General features: G+C 39.4%; 1 protein-coding gene across 2 annotated transcripts in view; it reads left to right on the top strand.

Annotated features, from left to right (window-relative positions):
- Positions 1–23271, top strand: part of arhgef9a (Cdc42 guanine nucleotide exchange factor (GEF) 9a) — a 349853-nt gene that overhangs the window by 187869 nt on the left and 138713 nt on the right. For both annotated transcript variants that reach the window (XM_060832122.1, XM_060832124.1), the window contains exon 6: positions 16708–16887. In XM_060832122.1, coding sequence (XP_060688105.1) covers positions 16708–16887 — 180 coding nt within the window. The remainder of the gene's footprint in view (positions 1–16707; positions 16888–23271) is intronic.

The following is a 23271-nucleotide window of genomic DNA, read 5'->3' as shown; positions in this document are numbered from 1 at the left end:
GGCTTATGCTCGAAACGTCGAATTCTCTATTCCTGAGATGCTGCCTGGCCTGCTGTGCTTTGACCAGCAACACATTTGCAGCATATTTATTTTACACATTGGAAAGGTTTGGCGTTGGACAGGTGTTTACCAAATGGGTTTCAACATTGTATAATGACCCCAAAGCAGCTGTTATTACTAATGGGTTAAGATCAGATGGCTTCAGTGTGGGTAGGGGCTGCCGTCAAGGATGTCCTCTCTCACCATTGTTGTTTACACTGATAATCGAACCATTAGCAGAAGCCATCCGGACTGATCCTAATATAACGGCCCCGAGGATTGGTACAGGTAAACACAAAATTACCCTCTATGCAGATGACGTTCTCTTATTCCTCAGTAATCCTTTAATGTCAGTGCCTCGTCTAATTCAAGTTATTAATACATTTAGTGCATTCTCAGGTTATAAAATTAATTTTTTTAAATCGGAAGCCATGCCAATGGGTGGTCTGGCTATGATACCCCACTTAATGGACGGATCCCCTTTTCCCTTCCGTTGGTCCCTGGAGGGCTTCTTATATTTAGGCATTTTTATCACGCCAGTATTTGATCAGCTGTATAGGGCTAATTTTGTACAATTAATGGAAAGGATAAGGCAGGACCTCCAGCGATGGAGAGACCTTCCGATTTCCTGGCTAGGGAGAATAGCATTAATTAAAATGAATGTTCTGCCCCGTCTCTTATATCCTATGAGAATGCTCCCGCTGATGCTGCCAAGGCTAGCCCTACGTAAATTATATGGCTGGTTGGGCTCCTTTATTTGGAACCATAGACGGCCCCTTATTAAGCTGAAGAAGCTACAGCTTCCACAGGCAAGGGGAGGACTGGACTTCCCAGACTTTAGGAAATATCAGTTAAGCTCCCTACTAAGTTACATAGCTGATTGGGTTTCATCTGGTCCACAATCAATTTGGCTGGATATCGAAGCCTCCCAAGTAAAATACCCACTTATTAACCTTTTATTTTCAGATAAGAGGAAAATCATTACAGACCACTGTAAAAATCCCATAATATTAAACACAATTAAGGCCTGGAATATAATGCGGCAAAATGAGGGTAACTCACATAAAACATCCCCCCATGCACCAATAGTAGGCGCATGGGGATTCCAACCGGGGATTACAGATGCCACCTTTAAACTCTGGAGATCCAGGGGCATCTCATGCTTAGGGGACCTATTTAAAGATGGGATCCTGATGTCCTTTGAGCAGCTGCGTCTGAAATTCGGAATACCTAATGGGGATCTCTTTCGATACTTCCAAGTTCGAGATTATATACAGAGGAAGACTACATTAATAGATAGTCTTTATAAATCAGACAGGGAACGTAATGTCTTACGACCAGCGGGGGCATCCTCCGTTAGTACTATATACCATTTGCTACATGATGGAGTCTCAGGAGACATGGATGACCTGCTTAAAACATGGGAGCAGGACTTGGGGCTAGAAATCTCTGAGGATATGCGGAATGACATTTGGGAAAATACTAGAAGAATTGCTATCTGTAACAGAACTCAGGCTATCCAACTAAAGATACTTCATAGGGCTCATATAGCTCCGGCTCGACTGGCAAAATTTAAGGCAGGAGCATCTCCAATGTGTCCTAAATGCAAAATAGAGTTGGGTACTCTTGTACATTGTCTGTGGACTTGTCAGAAAATCCGCAGATACTGGACTAAAGTGGCAAATACCCTGACAGAAATTTTAGGAACGGAAATTAGGGTGGACCCTGTATCTCTCCTTTTGGGCTTTTCGAACCTCTCATCTCTGGATATGCATGGGAAGAGACTATTTTCTATTCTCTCTTTCTGTGCAAGGAAAAATATTTTGGTGAACTGGGTGGCTGAGGGCCCCCCTGGACTTTCAAATTGGCACAGATTAATTATGGAATATATCCCCCTTGACTTCCTCACAAATATGGTGCACCGAAAGACTGAATTATTTTATAAAATATGGCAGCCCTTTTTGAATTATATAAATGCAGATATTTCGGCTATCCTAACAAGGGCTTTTATTTAGTGAAGATTTCAGACCGGGCTGCTCCGGGGCCCCTTGGGAGAGGAATCCTGCGCGAATACGGGTTTTATTATATTTGATGTTTATACATTCCGAGCATGTAAGAGACTTAGGTATACACTCTGGTTAGTTATAGGTTAGATTAGTAGAAAGTTGAGGGTTTTTTTTCTTTCTTTTTTCGTTTCTTTTTTTTTCTTTTTTTGTTTTCTTTCTTTCTCTTTTCTTTGTTAAATTATGACTATTGTATATATGATTTAATTGTACATCAATGTTTGTATTTGAGAGTTTTGTTTATTTTTGTAAATTTGCAAAAATGTTAAATTTCAATAAAAATATCTACAAAAAAAAGAGCGACATATTGGCACAAATATATGGTTTGCTATCTAATAGAAAACAGAACAGCTGCAAGTTGTAACAACTGGTATACCACAGGGCCTCAACATTTTACAATGTATAGAAATGACTTGATGAAGGGACCGAAAATATGATTGTTAAATTGATAATGACTCAAAACAAGGCAGGAAAATAAGTTGCAAAGAACAAATAAAGGGTATGGATATATTAAATGTCTGGCAAATGGAATACATTGTGGAAAAGTGGGAAATTACCCATTTCAGCAAGAAGAATAGAATAAAGCTAATTTTTAAATTGTGAAATGCCGCAGAACTCTGAGGTGCAAAGGGATCTGGATGACCTCATGCATGAATCTCAAAAGACGAGCATATAAATATAGCAAATAATTAAGAATGTTAATGAGGTTATGCTCAGTTATACAGAGCATTGGTGAGGTCACATCTGTAGTAGTGTACAATATTTGTCTCCTTATGTAAGGAAGGACGTAATTAGAGTATAAGCAGTTCAGATATAGTCTACTAAGGTATTTTGTGAAATAGATCGGTTTTCTTATGAGGAAAGGGTGGTCAGGTTAAGCACGTATCCACCCACTAGACAGTCAAAGAGGAAGAGATAGATTGATTGAAACATGCAATATCTAGGGAAGCTAGGGAGGAGATAGCAGAGCCATTGGCCTGGATTTTTATGTCGTCATTGTCTACGGGAATAGTACCAGAGGACTGGAGGATAGCGAATGTGGTCCCATTGTTCAAGAAAGGGAGTAGGGATAGCCCTAGTAACTATAGGCCAGTGAGTCTGACTTCAGTGGTGGGCAAAGTCTTAGAGAGAATGGTAAGGGATAAGATTTATGAACATCTGGGTAGGAATAACGTGATCAGGGATAGCCAGCATGGTTTTGTGAAGGGCAGGTCGTGCCTCACAAACCTTATTGAGTTCTTTGAGAAGGTGACTAAGGAAGTGGATGAGGGTAAAGCAGTAGATGTTGTGTATATGGATTTTAGTAAGGCGTTCGATAAGGTTCCCCATGGTAGGCTAATGCTAAAACTTCGGAGGTATGGCATTGAGGATACATTAGAGGTTTGGATTAGGAATTGGCTGGCTGGAAGGAGACAGAGGGTAGTAGTTGATGGATTATGTTCATCTTGGAGCGCAGTTACTAGCGGTGTACCACAAGGATCTGTTTTGGGACCATTGCTTTTTGTTATCTTTATAAATGATCTAGAGGAAGGACTTGAAAGCTGGGTAAGCAAGTTTGCGGATGACACAAAAGTCGGTGGAGTTGTGGATAGTGAGGAAGGAAGTGGTAGGTTACAGCGGGATATAGATAAGTTGCAGAGCTGGGCGGAAATGTGGCAAATGGAATTCAATGTAGCTAAGTGCGAAGTCGTTCACTTTGGTAGGAATAACAAGATGATGGATTACTGGGCTAATGGTAGGCTACTTGGTAGTGTGGATGAGCAGAGGGATCTTGGTGTCTATGTACACAGATCTCTGAAAGTTGCCACCCAGGTAAATAGTGCTGTGAGGAAGGCATATGGTGTACTGGGCTTTATTGGCAGAGGAATTGAGTTCCGGAGTCCTGAGGTCATGTTGCAGTTGTATAAGACTCTGGTGAGGCCTCATCTGGAGTATTGTGTGCAGTTTTGGTCGCCATACTATAGGAAGGATGTGGAAGCTTTAGAACGAGTGCAGAGGAGGTTTACCAGGATGTTGCCTGGAATGGTAGGAAAATCTTATGAGGAAAGGCTGAGGCACTTGGGGCTGTTCTCATTGGAGAAGAGAAGGTTTAGGGGAGATCTGATAGAAGTGTATAAGATGATTAGGGGTTTAGATAGGGTAGATACTAAGAACCTTTTACCGCTAATGGAGTCAGGTGTTACTAGGGGACATAGCTTTAAATTAAGGGGTGGTAGGTATAGGACAGATGTTAGGGGTAGATTCTTCACACAGCGGGTTGTGAGTTCATGGAATGCCCTGCCCGTATCAGTGGTGAACTCTCCTTCTTTATGGTCATTTAAGCGGGCATTGGATAGGCATTTGGAAGTTATTGGGCTAGTATAGGTTAGGTAGGATTCGGTCGGCGCAACATCGAGGGCCGAAGGGCCTGTACTGCGCTGTATCCTTCTATGTTCTATGTTCTATCTTGAGTGGTATTTTCAGTTAATGTGGAAGTAATATTTTCTCTTGTGAGAGAATCTAGAACTATGGTCACTCAGTTAAGAGAGAGATGAAGATAATGTTTGTTTCTAATGTGGTATCAGTAATTTTTGATGGCCTCAAATGTTGATGCAAGCAATACTTAAATCAGAGGTAGAGAGAGTCTTGATAAGCAAGAGAGGAAATGTTATGTATGAATTTGGGGTCACTGAAAATATGAAGAGCAGGCTGGAGAGGGTTGAATGGCCTTATGTTCTTGTTTCATACATTCATATGTGTGTACACATTAGTGAGTATTTTACACTTGAATTCCATTCTTATTCAAGTTTCCTCATAAGCAGCTTTTAATAACCAGGAATAACATAACAAATATTTATTTCTATCTTTTGTTATTATTTCTCATAATAAATTCATTAGTCAGGGGGCTCTTGTGGCACAATATTAGTGTCCCTATATCTGAATGAGAAGTGTGGACTTAAGTCCTGCCTGTCCAGAGAGTGTCGTTAATATATTTGAACAGGTTGATTGAAATACCTAAGCTCAAGCAGCTTTAATGAAATTATCTTCAGATCTTTTGTTCTGAAAACAAATTCAGGTCAGCTCCTATTATCTTTCCTCTGAACTTTGATATTTGATACTGGAATTTTTGATAAAGATGGACAAAATCCCACACTGAATTGTTTTTAGTTTCAGCATGTTGAAGAACTTTATTCTTTGTAATGGCTTGCCTTACTAAACTTCAAAGTGAATTCATCTAACTCATAAAGCTCTGTGCAATCAAAGAATCTCGTCCAACTAAAGTCAACTGTTCTATTCCAGTTATTCTCCTTGAGTCAGGATTTGTGATGCTCAGGAATTATTCTTTAGTTTATATCCAACTCCTTCCTGAAATTATACAATGTTTTGGCCTCAATTGCTTTCGGCGGTAGCAAATTCCACAGCGTCACCACTTTCTGGATGAAGAAATTTCTCCTCAACTCAGTCTTAAATGTTCATTGCTGTATCCTTGGACTGTGACTCCTAGTTCTAAACTTTCCCTGTCATCAGGAACATCCTTCCTGATTTACCCTGTATAGAACTTTTGGGACTTTATTTGTTTCTCATTCTTCTGAACTCCAGCAACTATACTCCTCATCAATTCAACCTCTCTGCATATGTCAGTCCTGCCTCCTCAGGAATCAAACTTCATTGCAATCCCCTTATAACAAGGACATCCTTCCCACAGATAAAGAGACCAAAACTACGCACAGTATCGCAGGTGTGGTCATATCAAGGCCCTGTATAAATGCAGCTAGACATCCCTCCTCATATACTCAAATGCTCTCGCAATGAAGGCCAATATACATTTGCCTTGAACAGCTGCTGCACCTACATGCTTAGATTCAGTGACTGGTGTGCAAGGGCAACCAGGTCTTGCTACACATTCTCTTCCCTCAATTGATAATTATTCATATAATAATCCATCTACCTAATTTTGCTCCCAAAGTGGATAACCTCACATTCAGTCACATTGTACTGCATCACCTGAGCTTTTGCCCACTTACACAGCTAGTCCAAGTCATAATGAAGCATCTCTGCATCTTCCTCACTGCTCACACTCTCACCCAACTTTGTGTCTTCTGTAAACTTTCCTCATCTGTATTATTAATATATGTTGTGAATAGCTAGGGTTCCGTTTATGCCAACCCTTTGCTTCCTGTCTGCCAACCAATTTTCTGTCCATTTCAATACACAAAGACCATAAAGACCAAAAGACAAAGGAGCATAAATTAGGTCAATCAGCCCATTGAGTCTGCTCTGCCATTCACTCATGGCTGATAAGTTTCTCAAACCCATTCCCTCACTTTTTCCCCGTAATCCTTGATCCCCTTGATACTCAAGAACCTATCTATCTCTGTCTTAAATATACTCAATGATCTGGCCTCCACAGCCTTCTGTTGCAACGAATTCCATAGATTCGCTGGTTGAAGACATTTCTCCTTATCTCCATTCTAAAAGGTCTTCCACTTACTCTGAACTTATGCCTTGGGTCCGAGCCTCTCCTACCATTGAAATGTCTTCCCAACATCTACTCTATCCAGGCCATACAGTATTTTGCATGTTTCAATTAGATCCCCCCCTCATCCTTGTAAACTCCATCGAGTATAAGCCTAGAGTTCTCAAATGTTTTTCATACATTGAACTATTAATTCCTGGGATCATTCTTGTGAACCTCCTCTGAACACACACCAGGGCCAGTACATCCTTCCTGAGGTATGGGGCCCAAAACTGCTAACAATACTCCAAATGTGCTCTGACCAGAGCCTTACAGAGCCTCAGAAGCACATCACTGCTGTTATATTAAAGTCCTCTTGAAATAAATGTTATTATTATATTTGCTTTTCTAACTACTGACTCAATCTGCAAGTTTACCTTGAGAGAATCCTGAAGTAGAACTCCCAAGTCTCTTTGCTTGTCAGACTTCTGAATTTTCTCCCCATTTAGAAAACAGTCCATGTCTCTATTCTTCCTACCAAAGTGCAGGACCTCACACTTTCCACATTGTACTCCATCTGCCACTCCTTTGCTCACTCTCCTAAACAGTCCAAATCATCCTGCAGCCTCCCCACCTCCTCAATGCTACCAGTCCTCAGCATATCTTTTTATTGTCTGTAAACCTAGCCAGATTGCTGTCAGTTCCTTCATCGAAATTGTTAATGCATAAAGTGAAAAGTTGTGATCCCAACACTGAGTGTAATGGAACACCACTTATCACCGGCTGCCATCCTGAGAAGGACCCTTTTATCCTCACTCTCTGCTTTCTGTCAGGCTGCCAATCTTCTATCCATGCTAGCACCTTGCCTCTGACACCATGGACCCTTATTTTACTCAGCAGCCTTCTGTGCAGCACCTTGTCAAAGGCCTTCTTGAAGTCCACATAGATAATATTCATTGGCTCTCTTTGGTCTAACTGACTTGTTACTTCCTCAAAGAATTCTAGCAGATTTGTCAGTAATAGCCTCCCCTTGATGAAACCATGCTGACTTTGCCCTATTTTACCATACACTTTCAAGAATTCAGAAATCTCATCCTTCAGAATGGACTCCAAAACCTTACCCATAACCAAAGTTAAGCTAATCAGTCTGTAATTTTGCCTTTTGCCTTACCCCCTGTTTAAATAAGTTCTAGTCCTCTGGACCCCTCCCTGATTTTAGTGATTCCTGAACGATCACCATTAACGCCTCCACTATCTCTTCAGCTATCTTCCTTAGAACTCTGGGGAGGGTGGGGGGGTGGGGGGGGGGTAGTCCATCTGGTCCAGGTGATTTATCCACCTTCACGCTATTTGGTTTTTCTTGTACCTTCTCCTTGGTGATGGCCACCATACTCAGCTCTGCCCCCTCACACTCTTGAATGTTTGGGATATTATTTATGTCTTCTACAGTGAAGACTGACATGAAGTAATTATTCAGTTCGTCAGCCATTTCTTTGTTCCCCACAACTATCTCTCTAGCATCATTTTCTAGTGGCTCAATGTCCTCTTCTGATTTTCCTAGTCTACTTGCATACTGAACTCCCTCATGATCACTGTAACTTTGCCTTTCCTACACATTTTTTCTATCTCCTGATGTACCTTACGCCCCGGCTCCTGACTACTATTTGGAGGCCTGTACATAACTTAGCTATGGTTTTTTTTACCTCAATGCTACCCACACCGATTCTACACCATCTGACTCTATTTGTTTCTTACTATTGATTTAATTTCATTTCATACTAATACGACAAATCTGCCCCCTCCGGCCACCTGCCTATCTTTTTGATAGGGTGTATATCCTTGAATATTCAGCTCCCAATCCTGATCCCCTTGCAGCCTATAATGCTCACCACGTCATATCTGCCAATTTCAATCAATTCCTTAGACAGCATGCATTCAGATATAAGACCTTCCATCCTGTATTAAACGTCCGTCTTCTTATTGTCATTTGTTTGTTGAGTGTGTTTGAAGTTTGATTAATAATCCTTTACAAGCACGCTGTCCTGTTTGTGGCTGGGCTGGAGATTTTAGTAACCTCTCCTTAAAAGTTCTGGCCTTAGTCCTTAGTTCTGGCCTCTTACCTCCTCCTTTAATAGGGTTTTGTAATTTCCCCTATAAGTGAATCCTCCCCCCACCCTATTTAGTTTAAAGCTCTGTTCACAGCCCTGGTTATGCAATTCACTTGGACTCTCGTCCTAGCACTATTCAGGTGAAAACTGTCCCATCAGAAAAAGGTCCCCAGCACTGGTGCCAATGCTCCATGAATTAAAACCCATTTCTTCCGCACCAGTCTTTGAACCATGCATTTACTTAATCTTATTGACCTTGTGCAAATTAGCTTGTGGTAATAATCCAGAGATTATTACCTTTTTGGTTTTGTTTTTTAATTTAGCTCCTAACTTTTCATACTCCCTTAGCAGAACCTCTACCCTAGTTTTATTGATGTCATTGGTACCTATGTGGACCACGACCACTGGATCTTTACCCTCCCACTCCAAGTTCCTCTGCAGTCCCGATGAGACATCCTGAACCTGAACACCGGGCAAGCAACAGGATCTTTGGGACTCTTGATCCTGGTTGCAGAAAACAGTGTCTATGACTTTAACTCCAATCCCATGTGCTTTATTATATATCCTATGCTCTTATGTAGAACTTGTTGAAATAAAGTCCAAATAAACAACAACCAGTTGCTTTCTAGAGTCATAAAATCATAGAGATGTACTGCATGGAAACAGACCCTTCATGAACTCTGAGTAACATCCTCACAGAGTTCCAGTTAGATTTATCAATCATGATTTCCCTTTCGTAAAGTCAACCTGACTGTATTCCAATCCTACTACTGTTTTCCAATTGTCATTGAGTCATAAAGCATAGGAGCAGATCCTTTGGCACACCATAACTGTGCAGACCATTTCCTACCAAACTATACTAATCCCAGTTGAACTCGTGCTCAGCTACAAAGTAATTTATAAAATGGACTCTAGCATTTTCCCCATTACCAACATCGCGCTGATGTTTATCACAACTTGTCTGACCACAATAACTTTAATTTTAGTTTCCAGCATCTGCAATCCTCACGAAATGAAGATCCTCAGATTAGCCACCAACGGTTGTCACTGTCTAATAAGAGAGCAGTCTGATGGAATGGTACAACGATGGTGACTTTACTTCTTTTTTTGCCAACCATCTTGATGCTGACAGTTAAATAGTTAATTGCAACATTTTGGCTTTGTAGGTTGATAACATTTCTTTTGTCCTGATTGCTTTTGGCAGTGGCTGACTGGCATTATTCAGGGACAGAATGAATCTTTCAGTTTTCTTCACATGCAGCACAGGGGTGTTATGAAATGGTTCTGAAAAAGAGTCACTGAACCCAAAACATTAACTCTGCTTTCTCTCCATAGTTGCTGCCTGACCTGCTGAGTTCTTCCAACAATTTTTTATTTTTGTTTCTGGTTTCCAGCAGCCATAAGTCTTTGGGTTTTTTTTTCGCATAGATTGCTGTCCTCAGAGCACTGCATCCTCATAGTGCTCTCATTAACAGACGAAAATGTAAGGACTGCTAAAACACAAATAGGGTCAAAGTTCAATTTTAACTTCTGTTCCTTTGTATTGTTGAAGTGGGGAAAGTATAAATATGCTTCCTGCCTAGACTACTGTCTTTTTTGAAAATCATCCTGTTCACAAATGATGCTACTAAGAGATTATAAATTCAGTTTGCAGTGCACTTTCTCCTTTTGAAGCTTCTTTGACAGTTTGTCAGGGGTAACATTCCAGTGTCCCTTTCTGCAGGCAGCTATTAAATTTATATCTGCAGTCAACATTTGACTCTGTGTCCTTTGCTTGAAAAAAAACTAAAGTGCATCTATGCCCATGGATGCTATGATTCGTGGTCATGGCAATATTTGGATTCATGAACACATTTCCCATTTTCATCGAACAAAGATTGTGCCTGTGAATGTAATTCCAATAAACTGGGTTGTGAATGAATATTGATGAAAGCTAATGAATGGAAAACAGGCTTGTGATCATGCAAAGGTCAAGAAAGCTGCCCTGTCTGAAATATTTTGAGAATTAAATACCAAAGCTTTAACCTGCTGTCGGGCAACAAAATCTTTTGTGTCCTACCCAACTGAATTTCTCCTAGGTCCTCCTAAAACATCCAGGCAAGCACAGAAAATCCTAATCAATGTCTCTGAAAGATGCAAGAAAAATCAATTAATGGGATGAAGAGGTGCCAAATAGTAAAAGATGAATTAATGGACACAGTTGCTAAGTAAATTGTTTGGGGTTAAGAACAGAAATTTCATTCTGTATTCATAACTATTAAATAGATACAAGATTATTAATATCAGGCTGTACCATGCATAAAGTGTTTAGATGCATAGAGTAGCTGTACCAGGGAAGTCTATTGCAGTGCTTTAGCAACAGCACATGGTAGTTTAGACATTACCTCAAGTGAAATCAATCTTTACTTGAGAGCATTGGAGATCATTTGTCTGTTTTCTAATTCTCAGAGATTGACATAAATTGTCTTTCAGAGTAAGTTTTTCTCCCCCCTATACCTGCAATCTAGTTAAACTTTCATAGGATTAATGCACTAAGATGTGTCTGTAAAATGCTGACTGTTGTTACTCGATATAGAAGAGACAGCATACTGCTATCCACGACTGTCAATCCCAAGGGTAAAGAGTGGTGCTTGGTGTAAAGTGCCCTTGTAATTATCTGTTTGCAATGGTCAAGTCGCAGAAGGTTAAATCTGTTCTCATCATGCTGCAATAACCATAGCTTTGTAATTCCCACTGGTGAAGGGATTCAATCAAACTTTCTTCCAAATGTATTTTTGGGTCGATGCTTTCCTTGACTTTTGTATGGTACTGTTTAATGAAGGGTGATGAAAATAGAGGGTTAGTTTTAACTCTGCCTTTCTGATGAAAATCAAGCAGGCAAGCACTTAAAATCAACCAGAAGGTTTATCCATAAGCTTCCTGTTCCTTTTCTGTTGTATTCAATTTTAATCCACACATTAGAGATTTGATAAGACATGGGGGGTTCTTTCTGGACCAGTATTTATTGCTCATCCTTTGTTGCCCTTGGAGAATTTCTGTAGTGTGTCTTGTAGGTGGTACGCACCACTGCTACTGAGCATTGGTGGTGGAGGGAGTGAATATTTGTGGAGGTGATGCCAATCAAGGTGGGCTGCTTTGTCCTGGATAGTGTCAACCTTCTTCTGTTGTTGGAGCTGCACCCACCCAGACAAGTGGGGAGTATTCCATTACACTCCTGACTTGTGCCTTATAGATGGTGGACTTTGGATTTGGGGAATCAAGTATTGAGTTACTCGCAGCAGGATTCAAGCTTAGACCTACTCTTGCAGCTACTATATTTGTATGGCTAGTCAAGTTCAGTTTCTGATCAACCCCCTAGTATGTAGGCAGTGGACCATTCATGATGATAATGACAGCCTTTCTCTCCCATGATTGTTCACTGTCCCCAACTTCAGTAAGTTTCTCGGATACCATTGGATAACTTTGATTCCATGAGATCATTGCAAGCAGCAGGTCAGTCCAATTCACAGGCAGTGTGAGGACAATTCCCACCATCACTGGTTCAGATACGGAGTTATATTCCAGATGCCTCAGTAAATGAGGATGGGCAAGTACCTCCTTCAATTGCTTTTACCAGCATCTTGGCACTTCCTGCATGGTCTGGTGGGAAGGTCATGCCTTTTCTCAGTGGTACCATTTAACTGATCCCAGTATCCGTCAGTATCAATACAGGCTTGCTCTCCTCATCCTGGGAAATGTAACCACTGTTCCTTTAGGTACGAAATCACAGTAATGCTCAAGGATTTGTTTCACCTCATCCACACTCTCAGGGGTGCCTTTTACAGGGAGTCAAAGCTGCATTCAGTACCTTGGCCTGGTCTGCTATGCTTTCTGACTGACTCCCATTCTTTGCACAGTGTGCTTGTGCCCAATAAATCCTATTTTTTTCTGCAGCCTCCACCAGTTGACCAGGACATGCCTTACCTGTCAACAATTAAATCTCAAAGGCTTCTAGGCCTCACCTTTCATCTCACTCCAACCTTTCAGTCCTGAGGAGGGTACCCAGAATTTCTCCCTCTTCCATGGGTGCTCGGTTTCCTTTTGCTCTCTCAGCTCCAGCCTTTCCAATAGGGTAGGAGTGACTAGGAGAGGGTATTGTCCACAACAGGGCTCGTGCTCCTTGTGAATCAGCACATGATCATCAGCCAGTCTGGTTGACTAAAGTCACTCAGTCACTCTTTGTTCTTGAAAGTGTATTCATATCAAGTGTGGTAAGTGGCTTATTTTTTAAGTGTCTGTTCTCATTGGTCAAAAACAAATTGTTTAAGCCTTTCAAATTCTATGTCCATTTGGTCAGGCTGTTCCCTGTATGTATGGGAATTTTGACAGTTTGCCTCCAGCATTAACTGGTACCTTCTTTACCTTGTATTTAGCCACACTTTCCCCAGGCAAAGGGGACAAAATCTCACCTGGTTTCCCTGAGGGCTAACTCTGCTTTAGTTAGCCATGTTAATTGCTATTCTATCCACTTCAAAGAGATAAAGGAAGTCTGCTGCCTCAAACATAGGAATTAAATAAGCAAACTGAGTTACTTTTGCCTTCAAGACTGCGTCAGTTGTTTCCAAGGGACATATTATGGTTCCTGTTGCTCAGCTAGAACTGTCTAGGTTCAAACTCCTTCTTTGTAGTTTTTCCTGGAACTCTTTCTTCTCACCTTGCTCTTTCCTCTCCCTCTTGTTCTCTCTCTCTCTTTTGTTTTGAAATTCTAATTTCTGCTTCTCCATGTTTAAGCTCACAACTGCTACTTTAATCATTTCACAATTTTTAAAAATTGCGCATGGGACATTGGTGTTGCTGGCTGGCCAGGATTTATTGCCCATTCCTAGTTGCACTTCAGAAAGTGGTGATCTTCTTGAAGTGCTCCAGTCCACGTGCTGTAGGTTGATCCACAATTCCCTTAGAGAGGGAAGTACAGGATTTTGATCCTAGTGATAGTGAAGAAAAAGTGATATATTTCTAAGTCTGGGTGTTGAGTGGCATGAAGAGGAATTTGCAGGTGGTGGTGCTCCCATGTATCTGCTGCTGTTTTCCTTCTAGATTCGATTCGATTAGATTAGATTCCCTATAGTATGGAAACAGGCCCTTTGGCCCAACAAGTCCACACCGACCCCCTGAAGAATAACCCACCCAGACGCATTACCCTACTCTATATTTGCCCCTGACTAACGCAGCAACACTATGGGCAGTTTAGTATGGCCAACTCACCTGACCTGTACATCTTTGGATTGTGGGAGGAAACTGGAGCACCCAGAGGAAACCCATGCAGTCACGGGGAGAATCTGCAAACTCCACACAGTCAGTCACCCGAGACAGGAATTAAACCTGGGTCCCTGGCGCTGTGAAGTAGCAGTGCTAACCAGGCGAAAGTGAGGACCGCATATGCTGGAGATCAGAGTCAAGATTAGAGTAGTGCTAGAAAAGCACAGCAGATTAGGCAGCATCCAAGGAGCAGGAAAATCGACATTTCGGGCAAAAGCCCTTCATCAGGAAAGTGCTAACCACTGAGTCACTGTGCCACCCTTAGATGGAAATGCTTGTAGTTTTGGAAGGTGCTATCTAAGAAGGCTTGGTGAATTTCTGCAGAGCATCTCATAGATTGTACATCTTATAGATGTAACTAGTCCTGAAGAAGGGTTATACCCGAAACATCAACTCTCTTGCTCCTCGGATGCTGCCTGACCTGTTATGTTTTTGCTACTTTATCAATTCTGACTCTCCAGCATCTGCAGTCCTCACTTTCTCCAAGATTAAACACATTGCTGCACACTAGAGGAAGAGGTGTAAAGTATAATGGGTTATAAGTAGTAAACAAATGTTCCATTTTATAGTTTAAAGTATAGGTTTCCAACAAAAAAATGTCTTTTTTTATCATTCATTTGTTATAGTAAAAGTTTTAAAATATAAAGTTTTATCATGTCATTCTTTTAGCCAGTGACTGGAAGTTGGAATCTGTTAAAAAAAAAAAGGCCTCTACAGATCTCTTAACAGTACCTGAAAATGGAAAGCACTTTAGTTACTATTGTGGAAAAGATGTAGTTGGGGGCTATTAGTGCATTATTCACATTTCAATTTTAGTGAAAATATTGTATATGAAAGGTTATCTGATGGCTGCTATCTCTTTCCTACCCTATTAATCTATTATTCATTAATGCTGTTGACTTTGTTTCACTGTAATGATTCTAGGTATGTTGTGTCATGGAGGTAACATGATAAAGGAAAAAACACTTCTACCTTTTGAGCTGCTCTGCTTTTGAGTTTGCAGCAATCAGTGCTAAGGATAGACTCCCTCTGCAGCAAGGAAAATCTTGTGTGCAACCATTGGAGAATAAGACATTTCATGGGCTAATCTCCTCCTTCAGACAATGGCTGAGAATATTTGACGGTGCTATACCTATTTCTGAGGTCCAAACTGGAGCTTAAGCTGGTAATATGGTAGGCCAGAAGCGCATACTCATGACCAGTCAGAAATGCAGCATTGGGAAAAAGAAGCAAATGTTAAACTTTCCATAATTAAATCAGTGCCTCCTTCAAGAAGACCAGATCTATACTTGACCCAACAAGCAGTCCTTAAAGTGAACATTGCATGCTGATAAATTTTAGAATATACTTGTACAGGAGTGCAGCTGGGAAGAACAGAAGTAATCCTTCCAACTGCAATTCAAGTCATGTCAATTGCTGTTGACCAATATTCCACCTCACAATGATTACCTTAACTTCAATCTTCTCCAGTCACCATTCACTGCTCCATATCTTCCCCAATACCAGCCACCACTACCCATCCTCCTCCTCACTGCGACTGTTCTGTCCAACCATCGTGACCTATCCTGCTGTGAACACTGTTATTCTTCTTCCTTCCCCAGGGATGCTCATTTAGTGTCCACAGCTCACTGGCTCAAAGCTAACAAGGCCCTAGAGCTCAAAATTACATACACCAATCTATTCAGGATCAGGGATCAATCCCCATAACCTTAGTACATCCACTTTGGGTATGAATGAATTCCATGTATTTTTAACTAAAGCCTTCTTAGTTCAAAATCCTCAAAAATCATAAACCATTTGAGCTGATCAAAGAATGAAAATGTGTTTTATACTTAATGATTAGGTATGGTTATGATCTAAATAAATTAAGTAAATTGAGAATGTGGTTTTATGTGCAAAAATAGGTAGGCTAGATCAATGGACTGAAAGGTGTAGAATCTTCAAACAATAGGAAATAACATGTTGGTGGATTAAGTCTTTGACTTGTGGATTAAAATTAAAAACTAAATTTAAACATATAGGGAGGAAAAGAATCTATTCTTGGCTCAGTGAACATTTGAAAAGCATGTTATGCAATTGAGTTTGATGAAACAAACTGCTTCTCCTTCATGACTTGTTTTTTTAGTTTTCATCTTTTTTAGTTACATTTTATTTATCTTGCACCCCCTTCTCCTTTTCTTCAGCTGAGGTAGTGGAAACCCAGTCATTGCTCACATTGAACCTTGATAGATACATGCCAATTCATCACCAGGCGGTGACATATACACTCTTCTGATAAGATTACTTAAAAATAATCAGGAGCAATAAATGTCTTCATCTTTCTTCTTTCTAATTCAGGGATCCCAACTGAAATGCTCTCATTATTGAATTAATTATGCTCATTGAGTTATTGAGTATTATGTATTATCATCCCTGCAAATCATTACATCCTTGTATGCACAGAATCGACTCATCCTAAATTCCATTCTAAGGAAATGTGCTAAACATTTTTTTTTGTTGAGTGTCTCATCCATATTTAGTTGGTTGTCTTTTTGACAAAAGAAGACTCTTTCCTTGCAGTAATTTTCTTCTCTGTTGGGTTCGATTCACATTTTGTCAACTTTAACCAATCATACATCATATAATTATCTAGTCAATCAACCACCAAATAGAGTGTGATCATATACCAGAGATTGTGTGTGAGATGGATTCTATTCTTTGTGATGATAATAACCTTAATCTCGCGTGTTTTTTTCTTTCTTTCCTTTTCTGTGTTTATTTTTAGCTGATCAGTGGCGGTTACATTGTCAGTGCTGAGGCAGTATGGGATCACGTCACAATGGCCGACCGTGAGTTGGCATTCAAAGCTGGGGACGTTATTAAAGTCCTCGATGCCTCTAACAAGGATTGGTGGTGGGGACAGATCGACGATGAAGAAGGCTGGTTTCCGGCCAGTTTTGTGAGGGTAAGTGAAGGAGAAACCAAAATTTTCCATTTATGGTTGATTGCTGTTTTCATGGGAAATTAAGCACAACAGTAGCACATACTGACATTTGTGAACAAAGCAAAAATGTAAAAGATAAAAAAAACTGTAATATTGAAACTGTAATGTGAAATATGAACAGAAAATACTGGAAATACACTGCACTTCTGTTGACAGCTATAAAAAGTGAAACAAAATTAATTATTTTAAAATGATATTTGAGTTGGCAATGTTCTGTCAATTCTGATATAGGGACTAAATCATAAACTTTGATCTTACTTTGTTTATAAATGCCATAATTTCACTTTACATATTTAACATCTAAGATTTGGAAAAAGTATACTTATATTTTCATGACACAAAGGAATCAATGCATTAGAAAACTGTACAAATGATTTGTCTTACCAGTTGCTTTCCTATGACAGTGAACAGTATTTTAATTTATACCTTCCCCTGAATTCTTGTGCACCTGAAAAAAAAATGACTTGTGACAAATGGCAAGGTTTATTTCATTGATCAAATGCCAGATTTATTTTCTGCTTAACATCTTGCCAAGTGATTAGAATGGTCAAGTCAGTCAATATAAATTCTCCACTGATTGGAAAAGTGAAAACAAATTAAGTTGTTGACTGCTCCCAAATCTTACTGTCAATGGAATTGTAGAAGCTGGTCACATCCAGATCAACTGACCTCTGTCTGTCTGGAACACAGTCCAATATACCAGACCCTCTTTCAAAATACGAGCAGTCTCGGAGGATTTCCTTTCGTGCCCTTGAGAACTCATGGAGATGTTTCCTATGGGCTGCTGCTCGACATTACACCTTGTCCTACTTTCTGGAGGCAAAGATCCCAAGTGGACTCCTTCCTCTTTTCATCAGGGATCTGAAATGAAGAGGGTTGCACACAGAGGTCCCATGCAACAGAAGGTTAGGTAGCCAGATGCCATGCCACTTCAGATTTTGTGGCCTTGAGGAAACTGTATTCCAAATGTATGTTGAATGTTTTCATTTGTAGTCCCTGTTTAGTTTCTTCAAAGTGCTGCCTTCAAATTTCTCATTGTATTCAACCTCATAATCGTAGCCAAAGGGCACTCTGTGCAGAGTCAGGTGGGTAGAAAAGAAGAACTCCTCATGGACCTACTCCTGGGCTTGGCCACAGTGACCATTATTAGATCCAGGCAGCTGGCAGTAGACAGGGTTGTAGTATCATCACTGTCTGCCCCTCTTCCACAGCTATCTTCCATTGAGTGGAAGATGTGGTGCCTGCTGGCATGGGAGAAGCCTTTAGAGTTTGGTGGGCAAGGGCTCAGTTACATCATTACCATGTGATTGTGACATCTTAATTTGATTTGGATAAGTTTCTATTCTGGTTCTGGAAAGTTCCATTGACTGTTTAGTTTTTTTTTGCAGTTCCCCACGAGGGACTATCTAATCTGATTAATGTTTTGTTTAAAAGAGCAGAAAGAAATTTTGGTGCCTCACCAGAGACCGTCTGACTTGTTTAACATTTATTTGAAAGGAGTACAGGAGCTCCTGTGGTTCGGTAGTAGTGAACCTATCTCTGGGCAAGAGGTCTTTTTTTTAGTCCCACTTATCCCAGAGGTGTGTCATAGCATGTCTGAATATGTTTATTACAAATATCTTTAGATTTAAAGTTGGTTACAAATGAATGACTGTCATTGGCTCCACTGAACAAACTGACTATATGATTTTCTTTTGGCTGGCATTGGCTATTACCAGTAGTGCAACAGAGAACGGAAAATGCATTGAATGTAATTCAATAGGGCTGTCACATAGATAATTCTCAAACTATCCAACACAGCCACCTGAATACAGCGGCAAGATGGTACAAATTGAATTAACTACATGTTGTGATATTTACTTCCATGTCTTCCAACCCAACCTTTAATGCATGCTTCCTGCAACTGGAAGCAAAGGCCAAACAATTTCAATCTGATTGGTGTTTTGCAGATCAATAAATGCAGAACAATGACCCCTAAGAAGGAAACTTCAGTAATGCATAAAAGTGTATTAACCTGAAGGGATACTGTCACAAGGGTTGTATGTGGTTACTGCAGTAGGTACTGGATTGAATGACTTAATCACCTGTCTTTAATCTCTTAGATCTAGAATCAAGTCCAGCCCAGACTGATAGAATAATGTGTTTCCAAGGTATGGATGCACACAACATAACTGCTTGTAATAAGTTGCTAAATTGGCAATCTTGTTTACAAATCAGTAGAAATAGAAATCAGAATGCGGTGCTTTCTTGGTTTTGAACAATTGATTGGATAGTTTTATTCTGTAACTAAACATGCTGTGTTAATTAGGGAGTGATACAGCTGTTACATCAGAAGTAGTGATAACGTTGTAACAAATTAAATGTTACAGAAAGATGTTTTATCTACTAATGAGATTTAGAAGCAACAGCTTCAGACAATTTCCTAGATCAATGTGTATTAAAGGGGTTACAAGGTACCTTAAAGCAAGTAAGCGATGTGTGGTTCATAGTCACTATATTTTCAACCCTACTAAATTTGATTGGACTTACTGTTTGAATGCGACCATTAATGAACAAAATAAGAGGTGTAACAGCTGGTATTGGCAAATGTATTTTACTTTGCAGGATTTCATATGAGAGAAGAGATTATCTGTGTTGAATTTAACTTTATTTTATAATGCGCAGCTCAATGAATTAAATCCTCATATTTTAATGTGGTTGTTAAGCTGAAATGTGAGTGGTTAAATGATATGTCACTAGGAGAAATTGAATTTGAATTTAATGCATTGAATAGAAGAAAATGTCTCAGACAATTCTGTTTTTCTTGAAGATGAACATTTTCATTTCAAAATATTTCATAAGAGGCCTTTTTTTAAACTTAGAAAGTAAAACATCAGTTAGGAGGTTGAATTTAGAACTTTGAATATCATAAAAAAAGCAATTAAAATATTCTCATTGCAAATGCAAATACTTTAAAACTCAGTCTGGTCAACTAAGTGAGAAAATTGAAGGCCAGTTTCCTGCAAGTCTGGTTACAAGAAACAGACTAGGTATAAGTGTGTCATGTTCTGGATAGCAAGATGTAAAGACAGGTGTGCCATATGGATGAATGCTGCAGCCTCCCTCTTTACTATTTATATAAATGACTTGGATAAAGGGACTGAAGACATGGTTGCTAAACCTGCTGAGAGCACAAGGAGAAGTATGAAGTTGTAAATAGGACATAGGAGTAAAGGAATACAAATAGGTTAAGTGAGTAAACAAAGATCTGGCAAATTAATTATGGCGTGGAAGATGTGAAATTGTCCATTTTGGCAGGAAGAATAAAAAATAAGTTAATTGGCTAAATTGCAAGAGGTATAGATGGATTTGGGTATCATAGCGCATAGATCACAAAATGCTAGTAAGCAGATACAGCAAATAATTTGAAAAGCTAATAGAATATTGTTCATTGCAAGGAGAATAGAGTACAATTAAGGAGGTTATACTACTTCAGTTATACATGGCATTGGTGAGACCACATCTATTGTTGCCTAGTATTGTTCTCCTTATTTAAGAAGTGATGTAAGTGTGTTGGAAACAAATCAGAGAAATCTTACTGGATTAATATTGGAATCGGCAAGTTGTCTTATGAGGAAACATTGAACAGAATAGGCTTGTATTTGTTGGAGATTAGACGTGTAAGAGATGACTATTGAAACATATAAGATCCTGAGGGGTCATTCAAGGATGCATGTAGAAAGGATATGGGAGAAAGTGGAACTTGGGGCATTGCTTCAAAATAGGGAGTTGCCCATTTAAGACTGTTATAGGGAAAAAATATGTTTTCACAGGGTGTTGGGAATCTGGAACTCGATTTATGGAAACAAAATATTTGAATAATTTTAAGCAGTGATAGATAGAGTTTGAATAAGCAAGAGTAGAAGTTTATTGGGTTAGGTGGGAATGTGGAGTACCCATTTTAGCTATGGTCTTCTTGAAAGGCAGAGTAGGTTCAAGGTAGTGTAACTAATTCAAATGTTTATACGTTTGTCATACGATTAAACCTTATGTATGTTTCCAGCTGTTTTCTACCCTGTATTGAGTCCACTTATATTGGTAAATCTGCCTGGACTACAATTTCTCCATTTACTTTTGTTTAGGTTTATTAACAGTGGGAAATATGCTTTATTTCATTATCTTGAGCACCAAGTTAGGTGTATGTATTATGAAAAGGAAATGCTTTAAAGACTCAGCAGGTCAAGCAGCATCTATGGAAAACAAAACAGTATTAATGTTTCACATTGATGATCTTTATTGGAACTTCTGGTGAAAGATTATCAACCTGAAAAGTTAACTTTGTTTCTTCCCCCTCAGATGCTGCTTAACTTGCTGATTATTTCCAGAATTTTCCACTTATATTTCATATTTCCAGCCTGCACATTCCTTATGTTAGGAGTCCACATGTCTGGCGAGCTTAGGTTTTGTCACAGTGACTAGTCTTGTCACTTTGTACTGATGGAAGCAAAAAACTGGACACTTCCTTCCAATGGTTTTTTGCTGATGAATGGATTTCATCACAGCAAGGAGTTGCAATCTCAGAAGAACAGGTAGGGGAAAAAAAAAAGCAGGAAAAAGAGGGCAATAAAAATAAATTCATAAACATTTTAATATTAAAAGGCCAGTACAAGTTGACAGATAAAGTAACAGCAAATGTGATGGTTGCAAAACAATCCTGAAAATAAAAGCTACCAACCATTAACAAATGATTTACTTTATGAAAGCATTCAAAGCTCCTAAAAATTGCTTAAGTCTGCTTTATGGTCATCCCTTGCTAACAAGCTGCCAGTTGTGTCGGCACACACATCCATTACAGGCTAAAAATAGCTCCTGATTTCACCATCTGTAACACAACCCTGAGCGTGTACCTTCTGATCATGAATCTGACTAGTCTGGTGATATATAAACCTTTTAGAAATTAAATCATTAAAAATCAGACAGACCTCTGAATGATGTTGGACAAGAAATATGAACGAAATGTGGACTAATATAATTAGTCAATAATACAAGACAGCTTAGTGAGATCAGAATATCCCAGCGTAGATAAACCTGCATTTTGTTGAAGGTTTATATTGCAAAGGAAAGGATGCAGTGTGGAACTTCATGAGGTTATGTCTGATCATTTTGTAAACTCCCTTATAATTGCTTTATCATTTAACAATGATGTCCTGCTCATAAAGAACAGATATATAAATTGTTGTTGGTTGTCCCTTGACCTGAGGATGACATCTACTCGGGTCATGAGTTTTTGCAGTGGAGTTTTGTATAACACAATCAAAGAAAACTCATTACAAGCTTATTAGCCTTAGCACTTTTCCAAACAGAAAGTCAATTGAAAGAGGACAAGATTGTCTATTCAGACCTAACATTAATTTACTCCCAGATGTAAAACTGTTTAAGGGAATAATCATTTTTCTTTACTTGATTGTTCTTCTACATATAAAATTTAACTGTCATAATAATCCAATAACTGTGCAGTTAATTCATATCCACAGCCACAGCTTAAATCTCCACAAGCAAGTCAGTAGTTCTCTGCATACTTAACCCTAACTTGGTATTTGAAGCTTGACATGAGGTACAGGTGATGCTGGTGTAATTTCTTTGTTGAGTGATGCCAGACTATTGGCTTTTCAAAGCATTTATGCAGCGAATTTATACAGGAGCTTGCATTTATTGATACTGTCAGGCACCTAAATTGTCAGGATTCTCAAAGTCATGCACCTTCGTAAATAACGTGAGTAATCGCTCTGCCTCACCTGTGCATTTATCTTAATTTTGTACATTCTGTCCAGAGTGTAATTTGACTGCAGTCGATGTTAGAGGTCAAAACATCTTATTCTGCAGATAAACTATCTAATCCATACACAGAGATTTATATCTTCATTAAAGTGAATATGTACGTTAATCCAGCCACCTAGTGGAGTGGCTGATGTCATTAATGTTAAAGCATTTAGTTTCCATACAGTCACTAATTGTGGCTCTCTCATTCGTTACATCTCTGCAGACTTGAATTTGAATTCACGTTTCTGTGGTTCCGACCCAAAATCTGAATATATTTGGATCGTTAACTTGCTCAAAACATATTCACAGGACTGAATCTTGCCATATGTTGGTTAAGTGTGATTTTCTTCAATTATCATGGAAGGTATCTTTCCACAAAGCCTTAAAAGTTTCCTTGTGTTGGCATTCTGCTATTGCCTGACACAGCCTCACATAGGTAGGTGAGATGGCATACAAGGAGAAATTTGCACCCCCACTTTGTGGGCAAGGACCTTGGGTCTTGATGGATGGGGTGGTGCAAAGGAAGGATGAACTGTTCCTCCAGAA

This window comes from Hemiscyllium ocellatum, chromosome 11 (assembly GCF_020745735.1).
Source record: "Hemiscyllium ocellatum isolate sHemOce1 chromosome 11, sHemOce1.pat.X.cur, whole genome shotgun sequence".
NCBI classification, from domain to species: Eukaryota; Metazoa; Chordata; class Chondrichthyes; order Orectolobiformes; family Hemiscylliidae; genus Hemiscyllium; species Hemiscyllium ocellatum.
Note: the sequence above shows the minus strand (reverse complement) of the source record. Positions and strands in the feature narration are given on the sequence as shown.